The following is a 27,471-nucleotide window of genomic DNA, read 5'->3' on the forward strand; positions in this document are numbered from 1 at the left end:
AAATAAATGAAATTATAATAATAATAATAAAAGCGGCTAACTTCATTTTAGCCCCTTGACTCCTAGCAAAGGGACCATCGGTTTCAGGCATGTTTTAAGCTTCAAAATCAGCTCAAAGAGCACCCTGAATTTTTTCCCAAGGTGATTACTGGTGATGAATCGTGGTGTTATGAATGTGACCCCGAAACAAAGCAGCAATCAAACCAGTGGAAGACACCTGGCTCTCTTCGCCCCAAAAAAGCTCTCCAAGTGAAGTCAAACATTAAAACAAACTCATTTGTTTCTTCGATTGCAGAGGTGTTGTGGACGCAAAGTTCGTTCCACCGAGTCAAACCAGAATTTCTACTTGAAGGTTCTGAAAAGATTAAGGGAGAGTACCCGGAAGAAAAGGGCAGATATTTGAAGCACAAGCGACTGGTTCTACCATCATGACAGCGCGCCGCCCACACCGCTCTCTTCGTAAAGCAGTTTTTGGCCAAAAACGGCATGACACCAATTGTTCACCCCCCCTTACTCACCAAATTTGCCCCCCTGTGATTTCTTTTTGTTCCCCAGGGTCAAAAGGGACATGAGAGGAAAGCGTTCCATTGTTAAGAAGGTAAAACAAAACAAAAATCGCTGGAAGGCCTAAGAACATCCCGATATGTGAATTTGAAAAATGTTTTGAACAATAAAAGAATCGTTTGCAGAGGTACGTTGTAGTCAAGCGAGAATACTTTGAAGGTGATCAAAATTTGGTGTAAAAATATTAAGAAATAAAAAAGTTATGACGAAATTCCCGTTTTCTTTTGGGCCCCCTTTCGTATATACCCATATCGCCTTCTTTTTAAGATTAGCTAATCTGCAACAATTTCATGTTCTTTTTCATCATTTGATAAATTGCTTTGTTTAATGAATTTAAACTTTTCTTTAAAAATCATTAACTGCCTCATTATTATTATTAATAGAACATGCATCTTTATGACCCGATAATAGATTTTCAACTTTTGACTATCTCTTTAACATCACATCAAAAGGTTAGTGGACATTCTTTTACTTAAACCGTTACTTCCATATCAGCACTTATTAAAATTTCATTTCATTACTTCAAGACAGTCATTAAAATTCTTACTTGCGAGTTTCAAAAGTCTTACAAGCAATCCATGACGAAGGATATTCGGCGTCACGAAACTTCTAGAGAATATACCGAGCGATTTCATTAACTACAAAAGAATGGTAGACGAATGTCACAGTACAACGCGGGAGCGCTATTTGAGAGAATCGCAGTCGACGTACCAAGACCATTCTCAGTGACGAACTCCAGTAACCGATACATCTTGGTAGTCATGGATTACTTTAGCAAGTGACCCAAAGCATATACGATACTGAACCAAGAAGCACACATCGTTGCTGAGAAGCTTGTCAATGACTGGATTAGCCGATATGGAGTACCAATGGAATTGCATTCCGACTAAGTCAGGAACTTCACTAAACTAATGGATATTACTAAAACGAGGACCACGACCCTACATCCACACTCTGATATAATGGTTGAACGATTTGACGCTACTCTGATGACCATATGAAAGAGCTTCGTCAAGGAGCACCAAACTGACTGGGACCTACGCATACTACTATTCCTCTGAGCCTATAGATCCGCTATCCATGAGACAACTGAAACAACACCGGCCAACATTACTTTTGGGAAAGAACTCAAGTTGTCAGCGGACATGATGTTTGGTCATCCTGGGGACTCTCCAGTATCTACAGACCATTACGTGGGCGAACTACGAGAACTACCAGAAGTCATCCATAACGCTGAGCGTACAAAGCTATGATTCGGAAATGACCGCATAAAGACCAGATACGATCGAACTATGCTGGTTTTAATGAAAGTTACAAAGTTTAATAGCCATACAATTCATGAAGGCGGAAGGAACGTTACTCAAAGCTATAACAAGTTTGGGATGGTCCATACACTGTTGTTGTCGCTTTAACGACGTTGTTCATCGAATTCAGAAGGGGCCTCGGGCAAAAATGAAGATCGTCCACCTTGACCGGCATGGTCCCTAAAAGGGCGACGTCACTGATCAGAACGATCAGTTTTATAAGGGAGGCATACACATATTTTAGTCTGTACATATGTTTTCTTTCTGTTTTTTTTTTCTGTACTGGTATCGTACTATACAAGCTTAGGTTGTTCCAATTCGGAAAAACTCACAACGCTTTGCAGTTCAAAATTATCACTAAAGCAAATTCAAGTTGACGGAATTTTATAAAAATATTTAACCTATCTTCAGTGTACTTGTGAAGCAATAATAAATAAAACAAAAGATCTATTATAGATGTTTTACTGCTTTATTATTATTCTACATGTGCTTCGGGTAAAGCTATGCCTAACAATAAAGCAGCGAATCATCTATAATAGGAATTTTATAAAGCAATAACTAATTACGTAAGTGTATAAAACTAATTTTTCATAAAGAATGGAGAAATACCTACTTTATCCTAACTGATATTATGAATGCGAATGTTTGTTTCTTTGTCGATTTCTCACTCCTACTCAATCGACCATAATGAAATTTTGTAGACACAGGGGTACAGAAAAGGACATAAGGTACCTTTATCAAGAAAAAAAAAATACTGTTCCCGAGGGATAGAAATATTAGTTCAATGTGGTCGATTTCACGCCTTAACTACTCAATCGATTATCATGAAATTTTGTAGACACATTGTTAGCGATGCAGAAAAGGACCTAGGGTAGCTTTTATCCAGAAGAAAAAATGCTGTTCCCGAGGGATAGAAAATATTAGTTTTATGTGGTTGTCAATGATGTTTGACACGTATTTAGGACATCAATGCGACCTAAGCCGCGGGCAAAATTTAATACTTCCATACTTTTCCTTTTTCGAGATACTGCTAATACAAAACTTTTTTTAGGTTATTGGCTACTTACTTACTCTCTGTTTAAGACTTAAATCAATAATATTCTCACCTTAAAACTTCCTTCCTTTAATACATGCACCCCTATTCTTCCTAAATCCAATGTTTTGATATTCGGCATTTTCGCTAATATCTCTTCAGGAATGTAACCAATATTGTTATCAGCCAGACTAAAGTAATTTATGTGCGGAAGGTCCTCAAATGTGTTCGGTGATAGAGTAGCATTGCTGTAACAAAAAGAACTTACGGTTATATATACCTAAATTCATTCAAAAATTTTCAATTCTATCAGTTTCAAATTAAAATTGTTACCAACAAGAGTATTTTTCTTTCAATTAATTTGTAACGATTTTTAATATTATGAAAAAAATTAAGAACGATTGTTGATTTAAATTAACGAATCATGTAGATATAGATAATAATCTTTACTTCCTTTTTGCTTAAATGTAAATTAAGTAATGGCTTAACAATAATTAGTATTCGTGCATACATGAATTATATGTACTTTATATTTTTTAATGAAAATGATTGCTCAAACCAACTTAAATTAAATTCAGCATACAACGGAAAATTTTCTAGGACTGTCGTTAAACTCGTTTTGTGATAAAATATTCGATCAGACGGAATTAAGTGTCACAACAAGAATATGTGTTTGGCTATAGATAAGCAAGATTAACTTAATTCTTGCATTTATTTATTTCTTATTTTCCCATATAACCTGCTGAATAATTCCCTTGATTTTCTTGTAATTAAACATTTAGCACCATAAAACGGCTGTTCGTTTTCCGATAATCTTTGTAATTAACATCTAAAAAAGAATAAAGAAGATCGAGTCCAACGATTAACATCTCGCAATGGAATGTTGACGCCTGTCGTATGAGATGGCGCCACTCCATGGTGAACGATGTCGCCACCAACGCTTTCCAATGAATTTAATTAATATCCTGTAGCATGTTACATGACATAACTGGCGTCAACATTGCGGAGACAGGTTAGTCTCCTACAGCGCAAATTCCGCTTCCGTTATTTTCGACACAGAAACAGCAGTGAAAGAGTTTTGAAAGAACGCGTAGTATTTTTATTACATAATATATGTGACTTCATAATTGGTACCTTGAAACATTCAAGGAAACAGACCCATCGTTACATTTAGTGTAATAAATATTAAAAGGACTCTACAACCATAGGAATTAGTTTCATAAAACGATTTGTTCTTCCATTTGGAATTAAAATTCATAGTTTCGCCTTTTCTTATACGTTAGGGAATGCCATTTTAAGGCAAGAGTTTTTTGCACCTACCAGTATCTAACCATAAATTCTCCATTAATGTAGCCATCTTTCTTAATTGCAAATATGATATAATGCGAGTCGACCGTCCTTTTTAATTAATTAGAGCAACGAAATACCACTTCTTTTATATAAATTGATATTTCTCAATGTCTATTACACACATAATACTATTCCCTAATAATTGAAAAATTTGTTTTATGTGGTCGATTAAACGCCTTAACTACTCATTTAATTATTATGAAATTTTGTAGACACAGGAGTATAGAAAAGGACACAGGGTACCTTATCCAGAAAAAAAGTAATGTTCCTGGTGGATAGACAAATTAGTTTTATGTGGTCAATTTCACACCTTAACTACTCGATCAATCATTATAAAACTTTGTAGACACATTGTCAGGGGTACAGAAAAGGACATGGGGTACCTTTTATCTAGAAGAAAAAATGCTGTTCCCAAGGGATAGAAATATTACTTTTGTGTGGTCATAGATGATTTTTGACACATATTAAGAACAACAACACAAGCGATGCCGGGGGTAAAAAACAGCATTTAAATATTTGAAAATTTATATAGATACATGGAATGATTTAAAATTTTGTAAAATATTTAATATGTGCAATGTTAAAACATTTAGTGTTATTCACGTTATACAACACAAATGATTGGGGTTATGTTCCTAGATTTTTATAGATTTTGTTATGGGGGTGGCTGGAGATCCATAAGTGATACATTTTGAAATTATTTTAATAATATTCCTTTTACATATTCCCACAAAAACTTTCAGCATTGATCTCCATGACCGCTCGACTACCGACCTTTTTATGAGGAATCATCTCCAACCGCATCAGAAAATATGAAACAGCGCATAATAAAAGCTTTGAGAATTATAAATCCAAAATCCACAAATGTTGACCAATGTTGCTGAAGACTTAGAATAGAGAATACGTTTATGTTTAAAATTAGGCGGTCGTCATTCTGAACGCTTGCCGTAAATCACTATTATTTCTTGTATTTCCTCCTTTACACCTCATAAATCTTAAATGTTGTTAATCAAATATTATTATTTATACCAGCTGTTTGTTATATAATTCTGACCTGCTAATGTCACAGCTGACTTGATAAATATTAAATTTGTTAAAATCGTTCTACGTTCTGAAAATGTGGGTTTTTCATGAAAAGGTCAACAGCTAGCTGTAGGAAGGTGTGATAGTTTTAGACAGAAGATTAAATTCTGCTGTTGGCATAAAATACAGGGTGTTCTATTTAAACTAAAGTTTATTACATAATATTACCGTTTTTTTGTATTTATTTAATCATATCTTTTTTGTCACCCTGTATACGTTAGTCAATTTCTTACAATTGCGATACAAAACTTAAAGGGCAGGTATTAATTTAATTTCAACATCTTCAAGGTTTAAGTGTGGTAAACCTTAACAAAACCTACTCTTATTTTGATCATAGTGTAGCGAGCACGAGTGTGTTTGTGGGCGTGAACGGTTTATCGATTCGCCGACTATCTAAAGGAGCCTTTCTTCATGTTCGGCGTATTTGTAAATGTGTGTCGTACCTGCGTTCTAGGAAAGCAGTTAAACAGTTTAAAGAAAAACAAAACGATCCGGATGTTTTCAGAGGGTTCCAGAAAGGAAACAAAAGAGTATTTAAAGGAAGAGACGATCGCCGAGAAAGTAGAAATAAATTGACCGTTGCAGAAGTGAATCCAGAAATAAATTGACAGTTATAGCAGTGAAATAAATAGCGCAGTGAATAGTGATATATCAACAGTAGTGTAAATAAATAAAATAATTCATAACCTAAGTAGTAATAATTTAATGGTGTTTTTAAGTTCTTCAATAATTACTGTAAATAAATAGTTTTTGTCGTTATCAGTATTAGAAGTTAATTTTGTTAAACCCACGAACATTACAATATAACAATTTTGATTTGAAAAATACGAAATAGTATTGATAACCTAGCAGCCCTGCTACGAGCCCTTTCACTTAACGTCATGTTTTCCCCATCGAACTAAATTTTTGTATGATTTACAATTGTTATTGTCATAAGGACTTAAAACAAGATTAGGTATTGTCAATTCATGTAAAACCATATTACAGATCTCTTTTAAATTTTTCTTAATATGCTAATCCAGTGTTTATTATTTGAATTTCAAACGTGGTATATAGGTACGTATATATATATACCTCCTAAGGATAATAATGAACAACTCTCCGTTTCTACCCACTCACTAATTACAATTCATGATATTCATAGAAGGCTCTAATGAAATATGTATATAGGCATACGTGTATTATGTTAACTTACAATATTACCTTTTGCATAAATAATAACGTCCTCTTCTGTTTCAAAAAAAAATGTATCAGTAAATATTGTGTTTGCATATTAACTTTTTTTTTGCATTCATGCAATTATGTATAAACAAAACATCTACGATGTGAATTTTTATTTTACCCTTTTACGCGTAATAAATGTGTATGTATATGTGCGATATATAATGCGCCGTTTTTTGTGATTAAATATCTTCTTCCCCTTCATATTGCTTTACGGAAATAGNACTCCACATTAAGAGAATCCTGATTCTTTAATTTATTAACAAAATTACAATTAATGAATATAAAACGAATAATAAGATGACAGTTTTATTCAGTTAATCTGGTGAATGGTTAGTTGGTACATCGTCATAATAGTAGCTCTTAATCTGGAAGCTAAATTAAATCCTGCATTACCTAATATTACAATAATAAATTAATCGGCTTTTTATGAGAATATATATCTATGTGAAAGATTATAAATAAATAGGTGTCGTGCTCTTGGCGCCATGTTCCAAGTGACGTGTCCTGACTTTTGCAAACTTATAAAGTTGGGATGATCAAAATTGGCATATTCCGCAATAAATTATTTAGGAAAATGGACGTATCTTCATTCTTGTTTCCACTTGGGATTGTAGTTATTTGCTGTGTTTTAAACATGTCGACGATAAGTTAGGAAATGTTCATCAGTGATATAAAGTGATAAGAGATAGTAGAATGAAGATTCGGGCTATAGGGCCGTGGTTTAAGTGAACTATTCCGTCCAGACGTTTCGTCAGCTACTGCGGCTGGCATCCTCAGTGGTAGTGCTGCGTTGACAATGTAAACGTAGATTATATCTGGTTGTCCAGTCGCTGTCGAGACTTCGAGATATAATTTACGTTCACGTTGTCAACGCAGCACTAGCTGAAGTTTGCAAATTTAATAAAATTACAATTACCTACCTAGGATATTAATTTACCTATTAATATTTACGTAACATTAATATTTTCTTTCTTTTGTGTTCTGACTATTGATATATTAATGCTGCTTACTTTCAGGGATGAATAAAATAGCTATTTGATTAAATTATATCGAACTACATGTGTTAACATTATTATGTGTAGAAGCATAGTAAAAACCTACTTTACACAACACAACCTTCACTGTTTACATTCTCCGCCTATGTACCTGCTTAGTTGTTATTGCAATTACTCTGTACATTGTTAATTCACGCCCAGGGCCGGCTTCGAATTGCAATCTGATCAGCTGAGAATTAAGAAAATTTTATCTTGTATAGGACTTATCATGTTGGATTATTAATGTATCTAAAAGCCGAGTTAAATGTTTATTAATGTTAAATAGTTTTTATTCATATATATATCTGTTAGAAGTAAACGATTATTATACACCTGAAGCTTAGATAAGATACTTTCCAATAATTGGTGGATCGAGAATTTAAAAGGTAGTAGTAAGATAAAGTTGGCGAATTGTGAATAGTGAAACGGAAAATAACCAAGTATTTAAAATGCAGTCGTAGGGTGGGATCCTTGAGGTCCACACAAATAACTTCCTGATACGATATTTATCAAAATCAAAAATTTAGTAAGTGATTCATGTTAATTAACATTTAAGCTTTTCTGCATATTAAATTTGTTTTTTTCTCTTGCAATTGGTATAACATGATAGAAACTCTACTTTAAGCAAGTAAAGTTTCTAAGAAGAAAAATTTAGTGAATTTAGCAGCGTTGTTAAGGGCAAAAAAAATTTAAAACAATCACAATACTTTACAATCTGAAGGGCGTGAATTGGCAACATAGGTGTAAATATGTAAATCTAAGAAAATTGAGGTTTTGCCAAGGCGCATCATCTTTTTCACGGATGGCTGTAATATCGCACCATACATTTATCAAAAACGTGAAGAATGTATGGCATGCGAACTTAAGGATATAGCAACTATTCCTTTACAGTTTGCCATACCACCACATGAGAGGAGCCAACGTTCTCTGCTTTTTCGTGAGTACTATTTGGGGGATTGTCTTCTTTGGAATCAAGGATTTCGCTCCTACAGCGGCGATATGGTTCAAACACGTAAATAACTAAGTATTATGTCACATTATTGTAACAAGGACAAGTAAAATCAATGATGTGTAATGTTAAAGACTAAGAAGTTCAAAGCAGTATACAAAACAAGCCTCAAAAAGATACGTTTCATTTTGTAGGTGTTTATAACAGTAAAATTGTAAAATATTTATAATACTATGTATACCTTTGGTACTTATACAAATTGTATTAATTTTACTACCAAATTTGAGTAATATAATATTTGTTTTGTTCAATGTCAAGAAAATTCTTATCAATAAATTTGTTCATGGTAAATTTTTTTATACTGAATTTTGCAATCAGATTTTTATAGGTGACCCTGATTTATTACCGAGGTTTTCTTTTTGATTTCCTTTATAGATTCAAATGTTTATTTCCTTGAAAGGGCCTTCATACAGAAAAACGTAACACTCCTAATCATATTCACATAAGGCGAACATTATTAGGACTTTTGTAGGATAAAGGTTTTTCCTATCAGGTCCATGATCACAATTTCTAGTCGAGACTTTGATTCACGAATAAATTAGCACATTTTCTCGAAAAATTACAATCTAGGTATCTAGCAAAAAAAAACAAATGAGTAGTACAAACGTGGTTTATAAAATATAACTATGTGAGAACTCGAAAAGATATTTAAAAAAAGAATATAACGAAAGATCTAATTAGTTGGCAAAAACCGTAAAGGCGAATTTTTCTACATAAAATCTTTCCAAATAATTTCACGTCTAGTGAAAAGTTTCTTTGAAGCTGATCAATTTATTAAGGTTATGCTATAATAAATTGCAGGAAATTCCTACCATAAGCAAGTAATTATTGTACAAATAAAAATGAATGATTTCATACAATCATCTATTACTTTAGATTCTGTAATAACTGCATTACAGAAGTTAGAAGTCCTTAAGAGGTAAAGCAACCGCAAATAATGCAAGGTTCATTTTTGTATCTCAGTCACTTTTTTCTATCCAAGGATGTAGTTCAGTGCATCAATTCGAAGTTATAATAATAAAACATAGCTGCACCTAATGTTCTCGTCCGAATCATATGAATCTTCCATTGAATTCCACAAGCAGTGATTTAAAAGAAAAAGTATACTCTATAGTGTTCAGCGATCAAAGTTAGTATGGCGAAGTATCAATCATAATGAAATCTTTCAAGCTCCCGATGCGCCTGCACCATCTCAGCAAGACAAGAATAATGGAAATTATTTACAAGACATCTGAAAACTGACGTATCTGTCTAATGAAGAAATCGACTAATCCACTGAAAACTTCGAGTACTTCACAACGCAACATCTAATCAAATATTCTTAAATATAAATCCAAAGACAACATCTTGACGTTACCCCATAATAAACTGCTCGATAATTACAAAACCTTTCTGGTCACATCACTCAACCAAGAAGTTAAAAAAAAATATCCCCGAAAGCAGGTTAATATCCATTATCCAAGAGTTATTAATTCAAATAAAGTTCCAAAAATCCAACATAAATAACTAGTTAATCCACACTCCACACTGCGGCTGAAGAGAGCCTTACGTGGTCCTAGAACGCTCCGAGGTAGAGGGGTTTTATTCGGTAAGTCCGTGGAAACCTTCCCACACTATTCAGTCGTATGGACGGCGGGGTGTCTTTTGAATATTTACCCCTCTTCTATGAAAACAAAAGTATTGCCCAACAACATAAACAGGAACACGCCACTATATCGCAAAATAAATCACCGTCATTGGCCTAATAGAAAAATTCTGAATCAATAACCCGGATACTGCACAATCGCCTAATTCATTGTTTTTGTTAACTCAGATAGTGACTTACGTTCTAAAACCCTTTTTAATAAAACGTACCCCAGACTAAATAACATTGCTCCCAACACCTCTTAAATGACATAATCTAAGACAGCAGACTAGAAGATATTATCCTTATGTCTAGAGAAAACCCAAAATTCTCCCACTGCTTAACAAAATACGTCAGTAAACGTAATCAAACCAGGCACTTTACATTTCACATAATCAATGAATTCGTCAACGACAACCATCATCATCTAAATAATGGAGACACTATGGGTGCATGCCTTCATGAACTCGCAAAAGCGCTTGACTCGGTGAGAATCAACGGACTCCTCTATGATCTTCAAAAACTATAAACTAGCAATAAACAGAAAAATTTTTCACAAGACCGTAACGGATTTCTAATAAATATAACAAAGAATGAACGCAAACAACTGGCTAATAAAAGCCGAGCGCTGAGCTTAGGCTAAACAGAGTCATTAGGTGTGACATCACGCTGCCGAAAGGCTACCACGGGCGAATCGAGAATTTGTCGATTTTCAAAGTAATTTTTAACGAATCGTTGATGGAAAACGTAGTAATAATAGTATCTAAGGTATGGTCCTTTTCAGTGGTTAATCTTTACAGTTAAAGTGGTTTCACATTTATTTTCGATGTCCAGTTTCCAATTTCCAAGGAATTATGGGCGTATCTACTGTGCAACGTAGCAGGATAAGTCAGAAAGCCCTCTTCAACATCTTTTAGGGATCGTGGGAATGAATAGGTGTTGGCGGTTACGGTTACAGTTGCGGCTATTAAAATGAAACCAGTTGAAGAGTGAAAGATTACCATTATAATATTCTTGGACCAAGGCAAACAGGCCCAAAATCGAGTCGATATCCTTCCGTATGCTAAGCTATTATAAAAGTTCAAGAAATAGCACTGTTGGTGCCCTTCGGCAAATTTAAAACGGAGCATGCCTCTTGACGCTCATGTATTCATTGAAATAGTTTCAATTAATTGACTAGTTGTGATCCATCAGTGTTGTGTAGTCCCATGAATAGATCAACAATAAGAAACGTTGCGAATAAAAATTCTGCTACTCATTTCAAGTACGTATGCTCCTTGAGATCAATAATCCTTATAATATCCTATTCATTTTTAGCAAAAATTAGTAACCATTTTTTCTTTTTTTAATCGATTTATTATAGTGTTTAGAAAAAATATCAAAAGTGGAACTCGAAATCACTATCACTTGAAAAGTTATTCAAGGTTAAAGTTACGGTTTTTTTGCGAATATTGTGATTTCTCTGGCTCAGAGGTCAATTATATAAATGAAAGATGATGAATGGAATTCCCCAAAAAAATGATCTCAATGTTTCACGTACAACGAATAGTTCCGTGCAAGGCATATACCTACCCCTCTTTGTCTAGCCTATGAATTTAGCCTAGTAACTGAACGAACAAGCCGATATCTGTCTATGCAATCTAGCACGGAGGAGTTACGAGATCGCTTTAAATAAAATGGAAGCGGTATTGACAAAATAGTATTGTATGAAAATAAATAAAAGTAAAACACAAAACTACTGGTATGCAGGTAAAGAAAAAGTAAGGAAATAGCGAATATAAAGTTAGGAGACGAAAAATTAGAAGTGTCTGATTAGGTATCTAGGAAGTTAGATAAGTCAGGACGAAAGGAGTAGTAGGGATGTAAAGCAGAGGAAAGCGCAAGACCGAGTCGCCTTCAATAAAAGGAAGTCACTTTTATGCTCGCGAACGGTTAATTTTGAAATTCGAAAAAGATTGTTAAAGGAGTATGTTTGGACCGCGACGCTGTACAGGTGCGAAACATGCACGGTGGGCGCGAAAGAAGGTTAGAAGCGTTCAAAACATGGGATTACAGGTGAATGATGAGGATACCGTGGATAGAGAAGGTTAGAAATGAAGAGGTATTAGAAAGAATAAGAGAACAGAGGACTCTATAGAAGTCAATAAGAAATAGGCGAAATAAATTAGTAGGACACCTTCTCATGCATAAAGGTCTACTCAGAGACATATTAGAGGTAGAAACAGGAGTTAAGAGGAGAAGAAGTAAACCTAGATTAGATTACTGTTCACAAATAGTTAAGGATGTGGGATGTTCTAGTTTTAGGGAAATGCAAAGATTAGCTCAGAATAGGAAGGAGTGAAGGTGCGTGTCCAACCAGTCTTAGGATTGACGACCTTATAATGATGATGAACAACTAAGAAAAATATGTTTAACAAATGACAAATGTTAAAATTGTTGTAAATGTGGGTATCCAAACTAACGATGGAATGGTATGGACCTCCTGTTAACCACTACTGTAGAAGGTACTCGCAGTTTTTCTAGAAAAAGTGGGCTGCTTCTCCTCAACAAACAAAAGTTATAACGCACTATACACATCTTACTAGTTGACGTTAAGACCTAGAAGGGTGTTTTTGGTTGCTTGTTATAATTTAAATTTTGTTGCACTTATTATTATTTATAGCGACCGTTTGAAGCAGAAAATAATTTTATTGACATTTGTTTTAATATAGTTCCCTATGATTATGGTACATTTCTTATTTAAAATTTTTATATTCCGTGTTGTACTGTTTTCCTGTCGTTCTAGTCGTAATCTACTACTTCCAGGAGATGATCAATCGTTAACTACAGCCCAACCCAACCCTGGTCTCACATAGTAAAAACGTTCTTGGTTTGATTTTTGTCTTGTTATTTTTTTTATTTCAAATTTGCGCATTTCTCCTCCCTCTCCTAAAAACACTTTTTCAGTATAATGCTAAGTTTTCTTTACCCCACTCCGCCCAATTCCATTGCTTCCACCGACAGTACTCTCATCTACACATTAATATTTTCAGTTTTTATTTTCTTCTACGCTCTCGTTTCCACCAAAAAGTAAAAATACTTCTTTGTTGTTTTCCATCCCCTTCACGTATTTTCCTCTCATCGGGGCGAGGGTTCACACATTTAAATATTTAATTTTTTAACTGCTGTCTATGTATTATATACAAAAGTTGTTTGTTTATCATAGTACCAGTTACATTTTTTTTGTGTACATATCTATTATTCGTTGCTTCAGTAGGCTGTAACGCTTTATTTTGCATTATTGTGAAAATTATGTTTACCTATAAAACATAAGTTTTGTTGAATGTGAGTTAAATTTTTCTACTGTGCTTTTTTTATTATGTTTACTTAAAATATATATGTTCGGAGCATAACTCTGTATGGGTGTGAAATGTGGATGGTGAGTGCTGGGCAAAAGTAAAAGTTGCAAGCGTTTGAAATGTGGTGTAACAGAAAAACGATCAAAATTGGGGTAGATAGAAAAGGAGAGATACCGGATATTAAAAGGAGTAGTAGTAGTAGAAAAGCAGAAGGCATTACAGATGACATTAGGATAAAGGCGAAATGGGTTGGGAGAACACTTTTTGAGACATGACAGACTTGTTAGATTGATATCAGAAGTGAAACAGAAGTTAGAAGGAGCAGGATTTAAATATAAATTACATTATTTTTTGCAAATAGTTAGAGATGTAGGTTACGCTAATTTTCGTGAAATGCGAAAATTGGCCCCAGGCCGGAACGAGTGGAGACGCGTGTCCAACCAGTCTTCAGGCTAAAGATAATGATAATAATGATGCTTTTAGTTACCAACTTCATGCGGGTTTTATTTTCTGATTGAATTGCTTTCTGTTATAGTTACAATACGAATATATTACTTTATTATTGAGATTGAGAAAAGGAAACGCAGGTAGTCTTGCCTGATAGAATTCAAAGTTTCCAGAGTCTGACAAACCAACAGGTCAAGGGAGACAGACTGTTAAAAAGCGGAAATTGGAATCAATACTGTCGGAAGGCTGTAAAATTGAAATCGTACAGAACATAAAAGATTTTTTTAATTTGGCAGCAACTTCTCCGTCTGATATTATTTGTATTACGGAATCCTGGTTAAATAATGCTATAGCGGATGGAGAAGTTATTGACAATAGCAGTAGATTAATATTTAGAAGAGACGAGGATGCAGTACCTGAATTGAAGAAGCGTGGTGATGGAGTCATGATAACGGTTAGATAACTTTTGCTGACTGATCCTATCAAGGTGTATATTCTGGAAGTTGAGCAATTATTCATCAAAGCTAAAATAGATCATGGTTACGGTTAAAAAATGTTTACATGGTGTTCTGTAATTTCATATTTTATTATTGTTAGGGATTCGAGCTCTATCTTGATCAATTGAATCCAGAAATAACTAACTGAGTCTCCCGAGGTAAATTTCTTTTAAGGTTATATTTTGGTTCTTTGGTAAAATGGCACCTGAGGAAATTATTACTGCAATTATCTATTATTTGGTATTTTTTCCTTGTCTTTCCATGCTTGACGTATATTTAAAAACAACACACAGAACTTTTTACATTGAAGTAGTTCCCACTTACAAATCTAGTAAGGATGTTAGCAATTATGGACATGTGTATCCAATCAGCTTTGAGAAGATATTCCTTCAGCAGCATTGAATTTTGGTTAAAGGGCATGGTGTCAAATCATCAAAACGATTTTATGAAAGCTCATTTAACTACAACGAATATTATATATGTACACTGAAACTATAGTGCGGCATTTATCTGAAAAGCGGGATACTTATTCACTGTATATCGATTTCAGAATGAAGTACTCAAGTACTCCTGATAATGTTAGAAAAATACCGGAAGAGAGGTACTATTTTGGACTGATTTGCGTCATACCTGAGGAGGATGAAACTTCAAGTCAAGGCTAATGAGCCCCTTTCAAATGAATTTGAAGATACATCAATAGTATAGGGATCACATTTGGAGCCCACCATTTTTTGCATATTGATGTTTCAAAGATGTTGGGGCTCATATGTACTACAATAGTATTTCAATAAGCTGAATAGTTAGTGTGAAATGAATCGCTTGCAGTTAAATGTAAAAAGTGTGTGATCATAAAGTTTTTTCATTGCTTAGAGTCCAACCATCATCAATATTACATCGGTAATAATGTAGATGGAATCAGAGACTTAGGCGTATTCATCGACGCCAAATTAACCTTCAATAAGCACATTAATAATACCGTTACGAAAGCTAACAAACTACAAGGATATATCTCGCGATTTATCTTTAAACTTTGAAATGGACAGGACCTTGATTAAACTGTTTACAACATTGGTTAGGCCGGCACTTGAAAATGGATGTATTATCTGGGACCCTATGTATAAACACCCAATTTATAGGCTAGAAACAGTGCAGGCGAAATTTATAAGACACATTAGATATCGTTTGAGAAAGCGAGGCTTTATCATGGATATGAGTACACAGGATGTAGGGAATTGGCAAAAAGAAAGAATCAGACGCTCTGTTATGGAATAAATGTTATAAATGACTATCTGGATGTACCGGAGATACTGAGCGGTCTGATATTTACAATACCAGGGACTTATCTGAGAATCACGAGGGCTCTAGAAATCCCCATTGCTAACTCATAACTTATAAAGAACAGTTATTGAGTTTGTCTCAGCAGTTGACAGTTTTGGAGTTATACTTCGACAGAGTGAATTTACAATTTGAACTGGGATTATATGCCACAATGAGTGAATAGTCAATAAACAATAATCACCTATCTAAGAAAAAAAGGACACAAATTTTTATCTATTCAAGTGCAGTCCTATTATTATTGTTGTGAATCATGGACAAAGCTTTTAGGTGATGCATTATAAAAGTCATTTACTGGTTTATATTCTAGAACAAACAAAGTAGAAATTCACTTCAGCCTCTGAAGAAGATAACTTTGTTACCGAAAAGTGTTTTGGACAACTAAAGTGTCGTGTTTTGGCGTTGGAGTCTGAGCTATTTTGTTTGTTCTACGACAACCGCCAAAGTTTTTCCAATCTTCATATCGGTTTATATTCTATCACACACAGTAGTATATATACAATTATGTGCCAAGTGGATAAATAAATAAATAAGTAAAAAAATATGTCTGTACATAATAATAACAATTATTGAACTTCACTTCTATTCCTTTTCATGCATTTTAATGTTTCTATTAAATAGTAAAATGTCGCGCTGTAACAAAAAGCTATTCTAAAACTACGAACTCCACATGCGCCGTCCGGTTCTAGACCGATTCTATTTGACTAAAAATCAATCAATCAATTTTTGACTGGATTAATCTGCAGATACCAATTTTTTAAGATTAACCGAGTTTTTTTAAAGTGAAAATTTTATTACATCACCTCAAATTTTGTTGTCCATCTATCGCATGTTGCATTACAGCCGGCCGCGGAGTAGGGGTAAAACTGAAAGGCGCTCGGCAGAGCAGCCAAGGCCGATATGTCGCGCCCATGGCTCGCATAAGCTAACCGTGTAGCATTTATATTCTCACCCATTCGTACAAGTGCATGACAGTTACATTTATAAACTATGAAACTCAAAACGAAGATGAAATTATTGATAGAAGTTCAAAATGATTTAATGAATGAAATTTCAATAATGCGGTTAATTCGCTCAGTCATAATACCATTTTTCAGAGATAAATTAGGTCTTTATTACGCCGTTTTTAAATCGAGGCTGTATGTAGTGCCAGCTTGACGGTTCTCTAGATGATTATCTCTAGTCAGGTGGAAGTTGGGCTTTTGAAAAAATCGACTAAGGTATTGCAACATACGGGGGTGTGAGAGAATCGACAGATTTTACTAGAGATTCCGAGATAATAAATTATTTATTAGTGAATGACATATGTATCTATATGACGCGTAACGGAAAGATTTCGAGAAATGTTCCAAAAAATTAAAAGAATTTTGAAGACAGCCTAAATGAAACTTTAATAGGTTTGGAAAAATTAGATGCAAAATTGAAATAAGAATTACATGAAAATACGATAAAAGCTGTAGAGCATTAGAAAAAAAATTAAATAAAAAATTAAGGGAATGGGAGAAAAGATTAAGCCAACTTTAAGAAAAGGATGGCTTCACACATTCTTATGTGGACAACCGCCAGCCGAACAATGTAGCCTCGAATCGACGATACCTTGGACACACTTGTTGGGTCTACGACATTCTCAACGCTAGAACTTCAAATCGAATACTGGCAAGTGGATTTATATACTGAAACCAAAGAGACGACGGCATTTTTGAGTAACTTAATTGGAAAAGCAAGTCATGTCAAGAAGAATAAGGATGAGGTTGACGTTGCTGACATTCTACAGACGGCTTCGAGATGTCAATCTGAAACTGAGCCTCAAGAAATGTCAATTGCTTGAAGATTCGGTAGTCGGCCTACCTGGCGCATGTGGATTCGAACACCAGCGCTTTAGTCGACCGGTAGAAGATCAGAGCAGTGCAAGACTGACCAGTACCTACATCAAATCAGAAGCTTCCTCTGATTTTCTATACATTACGAACAATATGTTCCTAGATTTGCCAATATTGCCAAGCCCTTGGTACAATTATTGAAGGAAGTAAATCATTCTTCTGAACACCGACTCGAACAAAGTTGAAATAGGCTCGGTGCCCTGTCAAATGCAAAAGGGAAAGAAAAACCCATTTGATGAAGGAAGATATGCAGTACCTACCTTCATGATAGTTCTTCAGGAGGACGTTTTGGTGTTAGCAAGATCCTTAGAGGGATACGTAAACAACTTTAGTTGGTCAACTGCAAGAAAGAAGTTGAAAACTGGTGTATCAAAGACCACAAACGCGACAGCGTGCCAAATGCGCCACTATAATATCGGCAGCCCATTTAACATAACAATACTTATATTGTATAAAGAACTGTGGAGCAAATATCAGTTTTTAAGCGAATGCAACTTGAACAGTAGAGGCGAAGTCAGAAACGGCTAAGTGTTGACTGGTATCTATGATAACTGACTGTGAAATTCCCATAGGTTATATAACTATAAAATATTTATTTACAAAGAAAATTGTTTAAAACATCTTCCCCCTATTTTTTCTTCTGAGTTTCTTATAAGTAGACCTTTTCCAACTAAAAGCAGTACCACAAAAGTTTAACCGCTAACGGCTAACTACCAAAATGAACTGTAAAGTGCAACCTAAAAATGTTTATTTTCAATAAAAACTACTCAAAACACCTTTCCCCCGATCATTTGAGTTTTTTTATGATTAAGTCATTTTAAGCCATTTCCAACAATAAAAAGTTAAATTTTCGAAAAAGTTGTGATACGGAAATATTTGAATATGTATTTACAATGTCATCAATACGTGCAATAGGGAAAGGAGCAATATTCCACGAGTCGGAGCGTGTCCAGCGTCTGGCAAACAGACTTCACTAATGCCTACTGTATCTAATTCTAGCGTATTCTTGAGTGAGTAGGCATTAGTGAAGTCCTTTGGCCAGAAGCTGGAGACTTCTTGAGTGAGAACTTGAGAATACTGCTTCAGGATCGGTGGAAGGTGATTCGGGGGTAGGAATTGTAATGCGTAGAAAAGCAGGACAGAGTGTAGACACTTATTTACAAAAAAAACATAGGATAGTTATGGTTTATTTGAACTCGAAGCCGGTAAAAAGGGTAATAATGCAGGTCTACATGCCTACATCATCTTACAATGATGAAGATATAGAAGCGGTTTATACAGATATAGAAGACGAGTTAAGTTTAGTGAAAGGGCACGAAAACCTAATAGTCGTGGAAGACTTCAACGCAAAGCAAAAGTATAGAGAAATGCAGGTTATGCTAGCTAGGAGGACAGACGAAATATTAAAGGAGGCGGGAGAAACGAATGACAGGGACATAGAGGCAGAATGGAACTACATTAAAACGTATTTAAAGTCAGCAGCTACAGATCTACTAGGTCTTAAACAAAACGAAAGTAGGAAACCATGGATAACAAACGAGATTGTAGGATTAATAGAAGAAAAAAAAAAGATATAAGGTCATAAAGTGGGAAATAATTAGAAAGTGTAGAGCAGCTAAGGAATAGAGGACTGATATGAGGTGTAAAGAAGTAGAAGAAAAGTTTGAAGTAGGTAAAATGGATGAGGCTTATAATATAATTAAAAGGAATTTTAGAGAAGAAGAGAAGGGGGTCAAGGTGGAAAGAATAGATGGAGAACCTATACGCAGGATATGAGTTAGGAGATATATTAGAGAAGGAAGATAGTGTGGAGATATAAGAACTAGGTTATTTCATAATGAGAGAAGAGTTCGATGTAGCATTAAAAAACAAAGAATTATAAGGCACCAGGTATAGATGGGATACAGGCGGAAATTTAAGTTAGTTAGTTAATTTACGAGACGGTGAATGTTCCTGAGAATTATAAACGAAGTGTCCAACCAGTCTTAGGACTGACGACCTTTTGATGATGAGTTTGCCCACCATTCACCCCAAAGTAAATTAGTAGTAGTAGGAGATATAAATTTAAATGAGAGAAAGGTTTTTTAAAGTTTTTTTACTTCAGCAGGACTTTTAAATGAACAATCGAGATGCTGCTAGATCGACACATCTACTTTCAAAATGTGTTTACAAAATTGAAATCGCAGCTGATTGAAGCTCCCTGAAACAAGAAAGTACGAAAATCTTGAATCGATATTGTGAAAAAACTATCCACCTATAAAGATGATATAGATTACACTTACTGCCTGCCCTAAAACGGAGAAATTTAAATGAAAACGATGAATTTTCCAGTTTTTCTCTTTTCTCCGTTAATATCAATTTGATCGAGTTATACAATTTTTCATCATAATCAAAGAAACTGATCCATTACTTTAGATTTTTAGCAACGAAGTACATTTTTAATCTTAATTGTTTTTACCAAATTAGCAACCAATAGCTAAGAGTTAGAAACATTTGAAAATAATACTCAGTATAATTCTCAAATTATTAACACTATCAACATCATTGCTACTACTATGACTATTGCTATTCATAACCAATACTAATAACAAGTATTAAACTTCTAAACTTTTGGACTATTAAATGTTTTATTTAGTTTAGTTACACAAAACATTATTTTATTTTCTTGTAAAAACTATAATAGCATTAAAGATAAGGTCAACACTTTGCACGTAACTATCTACTCAAAATAAACTATTATTAATCGCCAGACCGAAATATATTCCAACCATTCACATTTATTAAGTATGTACATATTGCATAGTTTAGAAGTTTAGGTGTTTCCAATACTTAATTAAATGGAAGTGCTTCCGCTGCCTGCAACGGTTCCCGCAAATTAAGCTCATGGAAGAATTTCATTACATTCGCCTGCATTATTACTTTTCGCATTTCAAATACTTCAACGTTTATTGTTCATTGACCGACAGAGTTTGTCGTTTAGAAGAGGCGTAAAAAAAGAGCCAATTCGATTATAATGTCTCAAAGATAAACTAAACGGTTTTTAATGATCATTCAGATTTGAAGCCTTTGTGATTAATTCTAAGTGTAGGCAGCTTTATATGAATGGAATTATTAAATAATTTAATCTGTTTTCCACCATATAAAAACAAAACAAAAACTGTCGATATCATACGTATTAGAACTTGACAGACTAAAATATAACCCATGAGATTTTCAAAATTTCTAACCTATCCTCTTCCCCTCCCCTCCAACTTGCTACCGAATGCTTAAAATCGGGAAATTTGCAAACTAGGCAATGTAATACATACACCTACAGTAGGGTAGCGAAAAAAAAAAACGTTTTTTTTTATTGATCTCCCTATCCGCCTATTTCTTTTCCCGTGTTTAGCTAATAGTTATTTTAATTTAGCATCGATTGGATTACTCATCGATATGTGACAAAAATTGGCAAACTTTGCCCAAAGTATCTTGTGTTTATCCCTATAGTGAAACACACTATTGATACTCAAGAAGGATCATTTTATTACTTGCAATCGTCAAAGACATAGAAAAATTCGTACAAGAATTCCACCTTCAGTCATCTTTTCGTATAAATAATAAAATAATAAGTATAACACGAGCAAATGCAATGTAAAGCTTTTAAGAAGCTTTTAAGTTGAGCCTCTCCCCATCACATAATTTTATCCCTGACCCTATCCCTAGAATGACGTCTTTTCAACATTTTGAAATTACATTTTCATAGGAATTTTACTTTAACTTTATTTTTTTATTTAAGCCCATCTATAACATTAAATGTCGGGACTAACCGTTCTTACGAACTGTCTTTTACAGGAAATTGCATGTACGTAACAGATGAAGATCCATTTCAGCATCACCTTCTACTGCTTCTCCGATCCATCAAAAATCTTTACTTTTTTAACAGTAAAAAGCCGCGTTGCCCAGATTGCCCTGTTATCTGGGCCCTCTCCCCATCATACAGAACGATATGCTTTATACTCAGACTCTTATATGTTATTGGGATCCGTCAAATGGGCATACACCATCTGGTGGCAAAATTTATAACTCGAATGAGAGAAAAATTTACATAGGAACTGTGCACGCAAATTGTAAAATTGTTTATTAAAATAATAAAACACGTTAAAAAAGTAAAAATTTTTTTGATGATGGAGTCGACGAAGTTTTCTTCTAAAGTTAAATCAAATAAAAAGTTAATATGTTCAGTGAAAAGCTGCAATAGCACTTCAGACATAGATCTTCACTCTTCACCTACATTAACTACTTTCCAATAAAAACTAACCGTTTTATATATGTAAAAAATATATTCGGAAAATTAGAGAAAAAAGTAAACTAATAGAAGCTTGGATGAAAGCAGTAGGTATCAAAGAAGTGAATTCCGGAATAAAAATTTGTTCACGTCATTTTAATGCACATGATTATATTTCAGCAAGTATTTACCATCAGCCATAACCTTAATATTTAAAACTAGAATCATACTAAAATTATAAAGTGAGAAATTATTTATTCCTGTGTAATTGATTTAACACAATTCTAATGATACGATATAAGTATTTTGAGGTTAAGAACCTACCTGCTGCAATACAACAAAGTTGCAATAATGTGTTTGCAACGTTCTCTTAAATCGGCTTTGCACGTGCAAGTCATTGATATGATATTGCTTAAATCACCCAGAATCACCTCACCAATTATATAACGTGAATCACTTTTTAAATCCGAAGTTTGTAAAAAGTAGGCAGTAAACTTGACGGAATTTGAAGGCTAGCTTCCGGATTTGTTATTTCCGAATTTTATAATGTGATTGGCATTAAAAACACGCTCACCTTCAACGAAATTTCCTTTCCGAGGCTTTGTGTTAGCCCAATCACATATTGTGTCAATATTTATCATTTCATCGTAATTTAAAAGCTTGGAAATTACGCGGTACACTACAGGAACTACGATAAATTTTCCCTAATCGGCGCCATGTTTTTAGGCTCCTCCCATTTGACGGTCCCAATACGAGGTCAATTCAAAGCGTATTGCGAATTTTGAATTTGCGTCGGTTACGTACATTCGATTTTCGATTTTTTTGTGGCGTTATGTTGGTACTCATGTCTCTCACTTATATCGACAAGTTCGGTCATGTTGAATGTTAAGTTAATTTTTAACAGCTGCTTTGCTTGTACGTGTTTTGGCTTATCTGCGATTTTTGCCTATTCCAAAAAATGGTGCAAAGAATCTGTATCAAATTTCGTGTGAGAAACAAAATTAAACACACGGACGCATTCCAAATGTTGACAGTGGCATATGGTGAAGCTACCTTGGACCTAAGCAACGTTTATAGGTGGTACAAAATGCTCTCAGAGGACCGAGAAGATGGAACAAAGAAGAGCGTGCGGGACGCCCAACAACAGACGAAAACATTGATGAAGTGAAGACAGTGGTATTAGCCAATCGTTGAATCACCGTTAGAGAAGTGGCTGAGGACCTAAACATATCGAATAGCTCCTGCCATTCTTTTTATATCAGTAATTTGGGCAAGAGACGGGTCGCCGCGAAATTCGTGCCATAATTGCTCAATTGCGACCAAAAACAGCATCGCATTAACATTGCGAAGGAACTGTTAGACTCTGTCCGAGACGACTCAACTTTGCTCCAAAGGATCATAACTGGTGACGAATCATAGGTTTATGGTTATGACGTGGAAACCAAAGCTCAATCATCCCAATGGAAGCTGCCGCACGAGCCAAGATCGAAAAAAACCAAGTTGGGTTGAATGTGAAGGTTTTGTTTACAGTTTTCTTCGATTGCAGGGGCGTGGTGCATCATGAGTTCTTGCCACAGGGTAGAAAGGTCAATAAGGAATATTACCTACAAGTTATGCGCAATTTGCGCAAGAGGAAGAACAAAAATTGACATTTACACCATGATAACGCCCCTGCTCACACATCGTTGCTTGTGCGCGAATTTTTGATCAAAAAGCAACACACTAATAAAGCCGCAACCACCGTATTCTATAGATCTGGCCCCCTGTGACTTTTTCTTATTCCCGAAACTGAAGAGGTCCACGAAAGGACAACGCTACGCTACGATTAAGGAGATAAAGACGGCATCGTATATATTTTTCCAATTGGCTTTTATTTTATTTTGATATCCGACTCAATGAGTTTTAATTTCTTTTATTTTGGTCACACCATTGAAGTAAGAAGTTAGCAGTGTCAAATCAAATTAAACAATACTTCAAAAAAGTAACGTTAGTTAAACATTTAGTCACACAAGCATTGAAGTTTGAAAAATGATCAAGCACGTATAATCTATCTGTTAATTTTTATGTAAAAGGTGTATCAGATGCCGATTTAGAAGTTTCACATTCTAGCTGTCGGTAAATTTAATTTTTCAGAAATTCTTTATTAGCGAATACAATTTCCGTTATTCTAACTTTAGCTTTGGAATTTAATGTAATTCATATCTAAATTTAGATATTAAGTATACCACTCGGAACGTTTCAATTTTTTTAATATATTACCCTATAGGTATTTCGCCTGCTTAGGGTATCTTCAGGAACGCAAGGGTCGCCAAATTAATTATTTATATTTAAAAACTATTTGTGGGGGCGGAGGGTTCTACAAATATAGGAATCTAGCACTGATCTCATTTCGAACTCCATTTGATCATTAGTTATAGTTATATAGTTAACTATTTTTTTTTCTTAAATTCTTTTTATTTTAGTGATTTCTGTTAAATTTATTGATCTGATTATTTGTTAAAAAATTTTAGACCTTGAAGTATTTGGCATGTATTGAAAAACCATTAAATAATAAAAAAAAATAACGAATGGTCAATAGACTTCGAAATAAGCTTTTCGCTAGACTCGAATGTTATATCGTCACCCACAGCCCACTACCCTTATATAAAAATAGTTAATACTGAAAATACAGGTAATTAAATTAGTAGTTGTTTTATTCCTGAAGATGGCCAGAAGGCAAAATATATATAACGACATGACCTTTAATTTATACATTTTAAACTTATTCTATATATTGGCTTCTAGCATTGAAATTAAAAGGGAAGAGGAATTTATGTGCAAATACCTACTACAGAAAACAATATTTACATAATATTACTTTTTAGAGAAATTCATAGTGTAAACTTAAAAATATAATAAACATAACTATTAACTATCCTTCTTCTAGCATTTAACAACAATGTAAGCTCCTCACAAAAGTTGCAATTTCTATTACAAAAAATCAAAAACCTTTCAAGTAAACGGTTAGTAAATATCGTTATGATTATGATTCTTTCGTACGTATAAGGATCATTATTTTTATCATAAGTGTATTGTTGATCGAAGAATTGTTATTAATTAAACAATAACGCTGTTTGCTGTGCACGTATTTTGTTATTTAAATTTAAATTAAATAACACGTCCAAAAGCACTCGGGAGAAGGTGATGGAAAATTAAAAATTCAAAAACGCGTTTGATAAAATGAACTATAAATTAGAATTTATGTCATGGTCATCAAAACAATAGCTTATACGTTAAAAATCAGATGTTTGTGCACACATTTGCTTTAAAAATATTATATTGTAATAAATGCTTTTAATGTATGTATATAACAAGATAATTTTTGGTAGGAGGCCAAAGTTTAACGGCACACTCAATTTTTTTAATTCAACTTCTGTATAAAATCAGTCATATTATGGGTGAAAGAGGAGCACTAAGGGGGGGGGGGGCATTGCCCCAACATTTTACTTCTGTTCGCACCCCCGCACAGCAATACACACGTACAGTAAAAAGCTGTGTCGTAAAACTTACGGTTGGAGCGAAGTTTCTTGGGCTCATCATTTTGCCATCTTTCTAGTAAAGTCGTCGACTGGTTGGACACGCACCTTCACTCTTTCCCATTCTGCGCTAATTTTCGCATTTCCCTAAAATTAGAACAACCCACACCCTTAAGTATTTACGAACAGTTATCTACTCTAGATCTACCTCAACTCATCTTAACTCCTGTTTCTGCCTCTAACATGTCTCTGAATAGACCTTCAAGCCTGAGAAGCTTGGTAGGACAACCTATCTCGCCTATTCCTTATAGATTCTATAGAGTCAGTTCTCCTATTCTTTCTAATACCACTTCATTTCTAATTTTCTCTATCCATAGTATCCTCATCACTCGTCTGTAACACCACATTTCGAACGCTTCTAACCTTTTCTTTTCCGCCGCCCACACCGTCCATGTTTCGCACCCGTACAGCGCCGCGCTCTAAACGTACATCTTTAACAATCTTTTTCGAATTTCTAAATTAACCGTTTGCGAGCATAGAAGTGACTTCTTTTTATTAAAGACGGTTCGACACTGCGCTATCCTCTGCTTTATATCCTTACTACTCCTTCCGTAATATTTTGAAATGACAATTTTAGGACTGTCGCTAGCTACTAACAGGTTAGCTTCCGAAGCTTTTTAAAATGACTTCTACTAGATATATTTAACAGATGGCAAACTAATCGAATGTCCGTCGTCAGTTCTCCCTCTCTTTGCAAGTAGTAAGAGAGAGAGGGATGCCCACTAACACGTTCGATTTTTTGTCGGTGTTGCCAGACCTAGCGAAATTTCTCTAGACGTAGGGATTTTAGAGCCAGCTTAAGTAAAATGGGATTTTTTGATTTAATATGTAATATAATTTCATTTTTGTGCTAAATAAATTCATGATGTCTAAAGGTTACCTGCACTTTTCAAATTTCTCTAAATACTTATGAATAAGTAAAGAAAAAAAGAATCTTCTGCTTTCGTTCCAAATCATTTTTATTTTTGTTTAAACATCGTTTTTCGTCATAAGAATCTACGGGAAAATATAAGGAAAAAACTAAGGAATGAAAAGAAAATCATCCGACAAAGCTGATTTTTGCTGATTAAATGTAGAATGCGATAAGGAACTTGATTCCAAAAAACTCGGTTATAACGTACTCGAGAGGAATTTAAAAATCGGTACATTATACAAGTGTACATTATACTGTTCACTTCTTTTTTTGTCCCACGAGCAAAAATGAATAATTTAGTAAACGTGTGGAATATGTTCTGTCAACCACATCTACTTGAAAATATCTCCTGCTTCTTTGAAAATTGTCCTAAACTAACCAAACTCTCAAAATCATTTGAACATAGCGTAACACCTACAAAAATCTGAAATTGTATTTATTGGATTTATATTGGGTAAATTTTTTATTTATATGAAAAGACGGCTGAAGGTACTTGTACGAATTTTTTTACACCACATCATATTTTTCAAACCACCCTTTGGTGATTCCATATAATAGAATAATATAATAATCCTAAGCTCGATTCTTAACCCGCCACTACTGCAAGTACATCAAAGTTCGCTAAAAAAGAATGGAGTCGCATGTGCTCACAATCTTTTTGTTTTTATTAATTATAGAGAGATCAAAATTATGGATAGAAAATTAGTTTATATTCACTCGTTTTAGACTTTCGGACCCCGATATTTGGTACATTATATTGAAAGTAGCACGTTGATAAGTCGGATGTCCGTAATAAGCATGTTCGTTATAAGTGAATTTCATTGTATATTTGAATGCATATTATCTATGATATACGAAGGAAAAGTTGAGAATGTTGTTGCTTGTCCTTAAATTATTACATTAAATTAAAAATTTTGTTTTATCAGGAACGTGACTGTTTTGGATAAAGACATTTTAACTGTGTTTAACAATTGCTTCAATTGAAGGTCATGCAAAA

The 27,471-nt window shown here is 34.3% G+C and overlaps 1 protein-coding gene across 1 annotated transcript in view; it reads right to left on the minus strand.

Moving 5' to 3' along the window:
* Positions 1-27,471, minus strand: part of LOC108739527 (insulin-like growth factor-binding protein complex acid labile subunit) — a 51,358-nt gene that overhangs the window by 8,573 nt on the left and 15,314 nt on the right. The window contains exon 2 of the mRNA XM_018473454.1: positions 2,975-3,149. Coding sequence (XP_018328956.1) covers positions 2,975-3,149 — 175 coding nt within the window. The remainder of the gene's footprint in view (positions 1-2,974; positions 3,150-27,471) is intronic.

Source organism: Agrilus planipennis, unplaced genomic scaffold, assembly GCF_000699045.2.
Source record: "Agrilus planipennis isolate EAB-ADULT unplaced genomic scaffold, Apla_2.0 scaffold58, whole genome shotgun sequence".
NCBI lineage: Eukaryota > Metazoa > Arthropoda > Insecta > Coleoptera > Buprestidae > Agrilus > Agrilus planipennis.